We start from the raw sequence: 10,336 nt of genomic DNA, 5'->3' as shown, positions 1-10,336 counted from the left end.
CAATGTGTATATATTGTGTCAATTTAATTTTTATTCTTAAAAATTTAACTTTCTAACATTTATACATTGTATAATTTAATTTTTTAATATTATTTTTCTTTATTACCCTTTCACCTTAAAAGTTAAAAAACTAAATTTATTAATTAAATTTCATTGAAATTATATAAAAAATAAAAATACTAAAAAATCCAAAATAATACTTTTCATCTTCTATCATTCTTTTAAAATTAACCTTAAATATAAAAATAACAATATCACAAAAAAAATCAAATTACATAATATATAATACAGGAATTAATTTCTTAGAATCTAGGATTAAATTAACATAATTTATAAATAATAAATTTTAAAATTATTATTATATCAATTTTAAAAGCAGCCAATTAGTCAATTTATGATTAGAAAAAGACAATTTAAACTAAAGCTAAAAAAAAATCATAATCCAGGGATAAAAAAAAATTACAAAAAGGCATAAATAGGGATCTTAGACATGGTAAGCTTTAACTTTTCTGCTACAATAGCATTGATTTACCATCCAAGCTTTCTTTAGAGCAGGAAATAGAATTTAGAAAATGGCTACTAAAGAACATGGAACATAAAGGCTGTTAATTTGTCAATTATCTAGCTTATGCACTAAAGTCATTACAATTGATATATTTCACATGAGAATAATAGAATCCATGGTGAGCAGTTAACAAGCAAGTCTTATATCTCTATGCCTCACATAATCCCAGCAGTGTGCGGGAAACAGTTGATGTCTCCTCATGGTAGTGCTTTAGAGGCAATAAACAAAGGGGAGTTCTTCATTTTTCCGATTCCGTGTTTCCATCAAGTAACTTGCTAACTTAATTACCTTCAACCTTCAAAAGATGGGTTCTTTTTCTCTACCTGTTCAGATCGTACTGGGTTCAAGATCACAGCCACCACGATAGGGCCTTGAGATCATTCACCAAGAGAATCTTGTGGTGAAAAAGGTAACTTTCTCTTTGTTTCCCTTTGTGCTTACCCCACATCCAATTGTGAAGGTCTCTGATGCATCATTGGTGATGGAACAACAATAGCAGCACTACGATTCATCGAAACACTATGTTGACAAGACTGTTGTGTATCAGACAAATCAGTTCTTACTGAACCATATGTTTCTTCCGGCTCTGAGACACTGCTCGTATCAAAACTTCCCTTGATTGACTTCATAACCATTGGCCTGCAATCTACTTCATTATCCGTAGCACTAGCACCCGACTGCAAAAAATAAAGAAAAAGGTCAGTTAATCACAATGCAATTAGAGTGCAAAACATCACACTTTCTATAGTCTATGGCCACTACTATGTTTTTTTAGATTACGTAATCAAATCAACACTTTTTCTTTTTTGAATGAAGATAGATTATGCAACTCGTAGCAGTAATTCGGTTTGGCACGAGGCTTAAAATTAGGTGCAAAAGCGGAACTTTCTACTTTGCAATCTAAAAAATCATACTTCAATCACTTCTAAAAAAGAATACACCAGCAGAAGAAGAGTATTTTTATACATTGAGAACATGAACAGCCAGATACGGATTTAAGTAGGGCATACATTAGACAAGCCTTTAATCTGTACAATGATGATTGTAATATCATCGGTCCGATTTTCATTATCCAACCAAAGCTTGTAGGATTCTCCAGCAATTGCAGCACATGCATCCCTAGGATCTGCGTATTCCGCTGCCTATGCGAAGAAAAATCATAAATTTGTTAAGAAAATGCTCAAATGACTCAAATATAATGAGTGGAGAGTTCCCTAACAGTACAGAAAGCAAACGACACAGGAAAATTCATTAGCACTTTCCTTAAGACTTGATTGTATTAAACAGGCTTACAAACATCATTTTGCAAGAAACATGATAAAGACACTTCAGTATTATAAGCAAATGAGAATCATAATGGTGATCTATCAATTCCAAGGATTTATATGAACCATACCATGTTGACAACAGTTCTGCTAGAGAGAAACTCGAAAACTCCATCACTTGCAACAACAAAAAATAGATGATTACGAGTAAGCCGAACAACCGAGATCTCAGGAACAGCAATCACACCAATCTTCTCCGCTATACTATCGCCTACACTCCTCGTAAATGCAGTCCCAGGATACATTCCATCAGGAACCCACAGCCTCGGAGGATCACCACCTTGGCTATATTCGTCGCCCCAATTTTGAATATTGGGGTCTTTAAGGCCTTCCACTTGATCAACGCTCAAGACCCTAGCACCACAAAGCTTCACCCTTTCATACTCATCTTTCCTAAATGGTGTTTGATCCTCAGATAAATCCTCAGCCAAAATTCGATCCCCATCCTTAACAGCAATCACAGCTCTTGAATCACCCACATTAGCAACATAAAGTGTATCCCCAACAACAAGCACAGTTATTGCTGTGGTACCACTCATGGTATCATCAATCTCACTATCATGTAACTCAGAATTTGTAGCTAAAAAAGCTGAATTATAAGCTTTTAAAGGATCATCCAACAATGTGGTGTCATTAGCTAATCTTTCTACAAGTCTATCCTTAACAAAGTTTGAACATTCAGCACCATATTGACCATGTCCATCAAAGACACCAAAGAAATGAATATTCGGGTTACCTTGAAGTTGTGTTTTAATACAGAAACTATCCTGGTTTTCCCTCTCAACCGTTTCTGGATAATAACCATGCTGTGTTAAGACCGAGAACTGCAAAGTGAAGTTGTGAGATGGAACAGGAACTAACTCCAATGACCTTTGTGTAAGAATGTGTTTGCATTTGTAAGGCCTCTTTTCTCTACGGCGACCTGAATCAGCATCAGATGATGATGGATATCTAGTACAACACTTTCCATGAACACACCCCATGATTTCAAAACATAAAAAAATGATTATTTTTTTTTGTTCCAAAAAGTGTAGATTAAGTGTTTGAGAAAAGGCCTCAAAGGATATTGAAAATCAATGAAAGGGTGTAGAAAGATCCAAATTTAGGTGAAAATGGAGAAATGGGTTTTTCTTAAAGTTAACAATTTGGGTATTTTTATAGGAAATTTGGTTAGAAAACATGCCTTTAAACAGAAAGAAAGATAAACAAAAAAACCCAGAAGAAAAAGGCAAAAGAAGTGATTTTTATAGACAATGCAAAACCAGGAGAGTGGGGTTCCAAAGACAGAAAAAAAGAAAAGAAAAGGAGAGAATAAACCCCAAACCAAGCAAAAGAAAAGTGAAATTCTAAATCAAGGGTAAGGGAAAAGAAGCAAACAACAGTGAAGAATCAAGGCAAAAAAAGATTACTTTCTTGAGAGAAAAAAGAAGATCAGACTTGATGATCAGTTTTGCTTGAGTAGGAAAAAGAAAGGAATCAGTGAAAGAATCCCCAATTCAAACAAACAAAAAAAAATTTGGAAAAAGGAAGCCCTAAAACTGAGGGGGAAATCTGGAGTTGATTGCTTCGAGTTTTCAACTTTTCGAAAGAGGGGAGAAAAATCGAAAAGTGTGCATGGGTGAATTTTGTCTTTGTACAGGGAAAAGCAAGGACAATGAAATATCTTTTAGTTTATTAAAATTTTTTATTAAAATTTTAATTTATTTTTATTTTGAAAAACTAAGGTGGATATAATTTATAATGACTAATTTATTATCTTTTAGTAAAAAAAGTAAAATATCTCTAGCTTTTAACACAAGGGCCCTATAATATTTTTACATTTTTGTAACTAATGAGATATTTTTTTTTATCACTACAATATTAGAAGGGGAAATAAGATTATAAGGTTTAAACTCATATTATTTAGGTGCTAGATAAAAAATTTAATTACTACTCTACACATGTCTCGGTGGGATTGAAATCATTTTAGATTCAAATATCATATGCTTGAATTATTAATTTTATATTGAAAACAAGTTAACGTAAGTTGAGATTTAAATTCATTGAATTAAGTTTTTAATATTTTCAAATTTTATCAAAAAATGAAGTATAAATAACAGGAAATTGCGATGGAAGAAGTTCTATGATATTTTTTTTATTAAGAAAATCAAGTGATAAATAGTTTGATATTTTTTAAATATAATCAAAATACGAATACTTTTATGGATCAATATATAATATAAATTAAAGGGGAAAATGAAATATAATTTATTATTTAAAGTTAAAATATAAATATGATATACCTATTGAATGCAACTGTATTAATTTTTTTTAAAATAAATCAATTTTAATAGATTTTTTTTGTTTCTTCATAAGCACTCGATAAAATATTAGTTACACTAGGTTTCGATTAAATTCAAAGTTGAACTAGGTTAGATCTTAAATGATACAAGCATCTTCCAATGTTGTATTCTCCTTTTACAAAACTCAAACTCCAGATCTTATTTAAAAGACGTCGAATTCTTTATCATTTGATCAAACAACTGTTGATAATCTTAACCGTTCTAAATTATTAGACCCAATCTAAATTCAATATTTAAATATACCAATCGAGCATAGACCTTAGGGGTGTAGCTAGAGAGTGGTAGGCAAGAGCTTTGGTCCATCAGAAATGAAAAATTATCTCTTTAGTTGCTTGAGTATTTGTAAAGTTTTAATTTAATTTAATGGTAAAATTATATTTCGACTCCTAAAATATAAAATTCAATTATGTTCTCTCCAAAAACAAAAAATGTATATAATTTAATCCATTAAAAATTATAAAATTTTATATTAATATAATAATAAAATTATATTTTTAACTATCTAAAAAATTATAATTCAAATTTAAACTATTTTAAAAAAATCTGACTTTAACTTTGATAGACCCGAATTTAATCTAATCTAATCAAGAAAACCCCTACAAAAACTTTTCCAACTCACTTTGTTAAAAAAGGTGGTTGGTTTTTTATGGATTAGGTGAAGGTTAGCTGTATAGTTTGCTTTTGTCCAATTGATGAATGTTTTGGAAGTTTCCTTTTTGTACGAGAATAATAGAAGACACCTCAAACATCAAGGCAAATTAGATAGACTTGGGTGAAGGAAAACCAAAGGCATGCCCCTTTTCTACCCCCAAAGTGTATCAAAGCAAAATCACAAATTTTTTATTTTTTTATTAAAAAGCTTTTGTATAATAACAACAATCAATTGTCTGGTTGAGATTGAGCCTGATTTCAAAAAAAAAAAAATCAAGTTCAGGCTCGGGTATGGCTTGATCCAACTTATCTAAATGGGTCATTTTATTGTTTAAAAAAACAATATATATTTAATTTTAATTATAAAATATTAATATTAATATTAATATTAAATTATTTTTATTTTTATTATTTTATATAGTAAAATAGACCAAAACCAAGCCGGCTCAAGATTAAAAACTTTACAACGAAGATACTTTATTTACCTTTTAACCCAAATGTTATAAATATATTCACGAATTACAAGTAAGAATTAAATTGAAATTAATAATATAATTCAGATTTTTTTTCAATCCAATTCATTATTTAATCAATTAATATGTTTTGTAATTGATGATCAATAAATAAGCTTTTATTGCATTTTAATATAGTCTAATTAATAACACCAAAAATAGATTGTTCACTATATCAATCTACGTATATACTTCCATTACCAAGACCTTACCACTTGAGACAATCTAAAAGGACTGGTTTCTACACCATTTTGCAACCAATTTTGTGAATTTTAATCTGCGCTCAAATCAACTCAATTTTAATTAAATTCAATTTGGTCATAAAATAAAAATAACTTAAATTTTAATTAACTTAACTTAGATAATTCGAAATTAAAAAGAAAATCTAAATCTCAAATGACACGAATAAGTAACACTAAATTATTTGAATTTGAAATGATTAGAACTTAAAATAAATTGAACTTATAATAACCTAATTTAAAAAGTCAATCTCCAAATATGAATGATTCGAACCCCTAAAACAACCCAAAGCTAGAATTGATTTAAACCAAAATGACCCCAAAATTTTAAAACTTGGATTTATTCAATCCAATTTGATTTGGTTAAAAAACAAACCTAATCAACTTAGTTTATGTGATTTCATTTTTAGTATTATATAATTAGACGATTAATATTCACACACAATAGGATCACGCCTACATATCATATTCAATAAGAAATTACCCTTAAATTACACCTTCCAATTTGTTTCAATAAACTTGAACCAGAATGAATTTTATAAAGTAACGATCCTTAGATCATTAGTTGGAGATTAAAGTAGTGAAATTTAACATTTAGTTAGTTGAAATAGCAACGGAAATAATGATTGAAAAGTTAGTTGAAACCCCAAATTTGTGTTGTTTTAATCCCACTTAATGCAAAAGCAACCAAATAATCTCCCCAACTGTAACTTTGTGTTGAGCCACATGTTTAACTCCAATAGGTTTATTGTGTACTGCCACTAATGTCCCCTACCAAAACCCAATATGTAGAAGCAACCTTAATGGTTATTTAAACTTACAAATCTCATAATGGGATTTCAAATATTAGGGGATTTTTACCTTAAAATGTTCTAACATTCAAGTACAAGGTTTCATGCTTTGCTTCAATTGCTTTGGGAATATCAATCAGCGATTTTGTTTGGCAATTAAATGGTTCCTTCTCCTTTTATGTGGTAAGCAATTTATTAATTTCTTTTACCTCACATGAATAGATTTAAAAATATGGTAAATTATGAGAAATATTAAATTTTGTTTTTTTTAAACATTTTTATTATATTTTCATGTTGTATTATGAAAATTGTGTTGTTTGTTGCATTCATTTAGCATTTAAGTAGAAACAACTCCTTTTATTATCCTCAAATCTTTGAAAGGTTGTTGTTTTATGCATATATTTTAGAGGTTTTTTTTTTACAATATTCAACCTGAAATTTTATTATAAAAATTTATTGAAATTTTTAGATTAAAATATGCTCTAAGCCTATGTAGTCTATGTACTTTTATGATTTAAAAATGTAAGTCGAATTGTTAATACCGTTAAATTTCTTCTATTAAATTTAAGTTCATTATAGTAACTATTTTTTACATGACTATCAAGTAAGTATTTATTTATTTCTAAAAAAAACGTACTAGCAAATTTAATAGAATATTTTTAATAATGTTTATTAAATCTAAAAAATATGAGGATTAAAATCATGAAAATAAGAATAAGGAGATTCAGGAACTTATATTTTAATCAATTTAATTTGACATTTGGATTGAGTTTTTTTGTCAAACAAAAGAATTAGCCCAAACCCAAAAGCCTATTTAGGACTTAGAATCAAAGCCCAACATAAAAACTTTAGCCTATCTTAATCTACTTTGCATTGGTTAAATAGCTAATCTCCTAAAATAATTGATTAGATTTGTTCATAAAATCTCTTTTATATTAACAACATAGTCTTTTATATTTCATTCTTAACTCTTTAAATTTGCATGAATACAGCCAAACCAATGTGATTATTTTATATATACATGAGTTTATTGAATTAAAGAATTAAATTTGATTAAAGAACTAGAGGTTTTTATATTAAGAGATGAATTATATTTTATTCTTTTTATTTAAAAAAAAGAAGATAAATTATGTTATAACAAAAAGCTATAAAAAGTTTCATCTATTTTTAGTGTTAAAAATTGACCCATGTACGTCAATATAATGTACATATGATACACTATGTGGAACTATCTAGTTATTCAGTCAGTTATGTTAATTTTTAACAATAAAAATTGATAAAAATTTTAACAAAAATTACCAGTATGCTCTTTGATTTAACATTCAGAGATTAAATTGCTATTTTTTTTAATAAAAGAGGACTAAATGTAATATGACACCAAATATAATGGCTTTCATGATACTTTTAGCTCTTAAACATATATAAACAAGTTACAAAAACTCAAACTTGAGGCGAAATTGATAATACTAATTTAATTAATTGAATCCATTGAATTGATCTGATTAAATATTAATTTAATTTTTCCTTATTTCAAAATAATGACATACAAATCAGATAAATGATTAATTTTCAAAATTATCCATTCAATGGATTGGTTTGTTCCTATATATTGACAAAGGAGTCAATGGAATGAAGAAGAAGAACATAAGAAAAAAAGTGCAAACATAAGAAAAAAAGTGCAAATTTCATATAAACCTTTATTTTTTTCCATATCTTCCCAGTACATGTAAACCCCAAAAATCTTAGGCGTGACAATCCTAAGTGGGGTGCATTATAATGGTGATTCCAATTCCCCGCATCTTCTACACCCAACCATTCCGATGATGCCACCTCATCTTCCTAAAATCCCCACCGTTCATTTCTTTAGGTCTAGTTCTGCCCTCACTCCCTACACTCTTGGGACTTTTGAAATTTAAGTTACTCTTCTTTTAATTTCAAAATTTTATAGTATGATTTAAAAAATAAAATCCAATTAATATTATTACTAATTGATTTTCGTTAAATTTAAATATGTGCTATCGGTTGGGTTTTAATTTTAAATCAAATATTAAAATATTAAAATGTTATATATTCAAATTTAACAAATGTATTTTTGGACTTTAATTTTTGAATCACATAAGTAGAAGAACTAAATTCGTGGAATTAAAAGAAGGACTAAATTTCAAAAGCCCAAAGAGTACAGGGCCGGGGCAAAATTAAACCCTTTTCTTTATCTTCTTTCTAATTAAGTCAACCCACATTCATTTTCAACCAATGAAGTCCTTCCACGTCATCATATAAAATACCCCCCAATTTAATTTTTTTTTCCCACGACTAAAACCCTCTCTAAACTAAAACCCCTTTCCCACATTTTTCTTTTTTATCTACCTTTTTTTGTCGTTGTTTCTTTTCCCGATGTTATTTCCGGCGAGCCGCCGTGAATGTTTGGAAAACAACGGTACCGGCGGCGGGGAACTCATCCATGGCAAAAGTCCGACATTTGAGTCCCAACGGTTCCATAGCACGCGCCACCGTCGTCCAAACTTCACGGCTATTACTCGTCGTTGAAACGGAAACCGTCGCCGGCTTGAAAACCTGAACGGCTTTCTTCAAGGTCTCAACAATGTCGACATCGTCATCGTAAACGGAGCCAACGCACTCGAAGCTCGCGTAGCTATACCCGTCTTCAGGAGTGACGTGGATCGTCGAGTAACGATCGCCGTCGATGCCATTCATGGAATACCCACAAGGATCAAACGCAAAATCACAAATGAAAGCTCTAGGGTTTATATCATCAATCCCCGTCAACACCGTCATATCTTTCCCGGCCGAATCCCCTGTTTTGCAATCCCCGGCTTTTTTGTAAAACTTACGCGCCAGATGACGGTCAAGCTCCGTCATACAAATTTCAAACGTAACATCGGAATTCGATTTCTTACAGTGGTTTTGATCACCGGCGGCGAAAACATGCCACGAATAACAAGGATTTTTCGACGGCATAACGGCGGCTTTTCTATAAACAAGATTTTTCGGGAGATTTTCTTCGATGTAAATCACTTCTTCTTTGAAATTCGTATGAGGGAAAGGCTGAGATTTGGGGAAAATGAAACTTCCCCTAGTGTATCGACACCCACATAATTTAAGATTAAGCTTGTTGGCAAAGTGAGTCAATGGACGAATCGATTTGAGTAACTGAGTCGTCCCACAGGTTTTGATTATAATCTTAGTCGGATATACGAACATACTCGATTCCGACAAGACGTAAGCATCAAAAAATGGTTACCGACGGCAGAAACGACGGTGCATTGGACGGCACGAAGGACTTGTTCGATTGATTCGAAATCAAGTAAGCGAAGACCCATATTGTTGTTTATTTTACTCAATGGATCATCACCGAAGAAATGAAGTTCCAACCGCTTCTCAAAACCTTCAAACCCTGAAACCGCCATTGCCAAACAACAACAAAAAACCAGAGACAGGAACTTGAAAACAGGGATAAAAAACAAGAGAAAATGTAGAAAGAAAAAGATGTTGGTTTTTGGTTTAAATGGTGGGATTTGATGGTGTTGAAGAAGATTACTACAGGTGAGAGAGAGAAGTGGGGAGGGAAATGGGGTTTTATAGGTAGGATATTGAGAGAGAAAGAGTGGGAGGGGGGGGGGAGGAGAGTGGATATTGAAAGGGGCATGCGGGTGTGAGGCAACCAAGAATCATTATTGCAGGCATAATGAAGGTGAATAAGATGATGATATGTTCTGGTTTTTGGTTTTTGGTTTTTTTTGTGTTGTTTTCTTCTTTGTTGAGAGTTTCGATTTTGATTCAATGCAAACAAAATTTTCATGAAAATAGAATGGTTTACAAGGGAACCGGGAAATTATGCCCGCGCGCATGCATTTCAGCTCTTCTACGAAGGTTTTCGTAATTGGATAGAT

General features: G+C 30.8%; 1 protein-coding gene and 1 pseudogene across 2 annotated transcripts; both read right to left on the bottom strand.

Moving 5' to 3' along the window:
- Positions 1 to 494: 494 nt before the first annotated feature.
- Positions 495 to 3,552, bottom strand: LOC107929140 (probable protein phosphatase 2C 35). Of its 2 annotated transcripts, none has more exons than XM_016860498.2 (3): positions 1,962 to 3,552; positions 1,576 to 1,707; positions 495 to 1,242 (listed from the first exon to the last, which is right to left on the bottom strand). In XM_016860498.2, the coding sequence occupies exons 1-3, from the start codon at positions 2,871 to 2,873 to the stop codon at positions 1,003 to 1,005; spliced, it is 1,284 nt and encodes a 427-aa protein (XP_016715987.1). In that variant the 5' UTR covers positions 2,874 to 3,552; the 3' UTR covers positions 495 to 1,002. The 2 variants fall into 2 exon arrangements, with proteins under 2 accessions (XP_016715987.1, XP_016715988.1); XM_016860499.2 differs by having other exon boundaries at positions 1,108 to 1,242; positions 1,532 to 1,707; positions 1,962 to 3,534.
- A 4,556-nt stretch (positions 3,553 to 8,108) lies between these two features.
- Positions 8,109 to 10,051, bottom strand: LOC107929016 (S-adenosylmethionine decarboxylase proenzyme 4-like; annotated as a pseudogene).
- Positions 10,052 to 10,336: the final 285 nt, after the last annotated feature.

Source organism: Gossypium hirsutum, chromosome A09 (genome assembly GCF_007990345.1).
Source record: "Gossypium hirsutum isolate 1008001.06 chromosome A09, Gossypium_hirsutum_v2.1, whole genome shotgun sequence".
In the NCBI taxonomy this organism is placed as follows: Eukaryota; Viridiplantae; Streptophyta; class Magnoliopsida; order Malvales; family Malvaceae; genus Gossypium; species Gossypium hirsutum.
This window is presented reverse-complemented; position numbering and strand designations above follow the sequence as displayed.

Excerpts from the sequence above, each read along its gene's own strand:
- LOC107929140 (XM_016860498.2), bottom strand. The coding sequence starts at position 2,873 with ATGGGGTGTGTTCATGGAAAGTGTTGTACTAGATATCCATCATCATCT. Across the intron at positions 1,708-1,961 it reads GCAGAACTGTTGTCAACATG|GCAGCGGAATACGCAGATCC; the intron begins GTATGGTTCATA and ends TTCTTCGCATAG. Across the intron at positions 1,243-1,575 it reads AGATTAAAGGCTTGTCTAAT|TCGGGTGCTAGTGCTACGGA; the intron begins GTATGCCCTACT and ends TATTTTTTGCAG.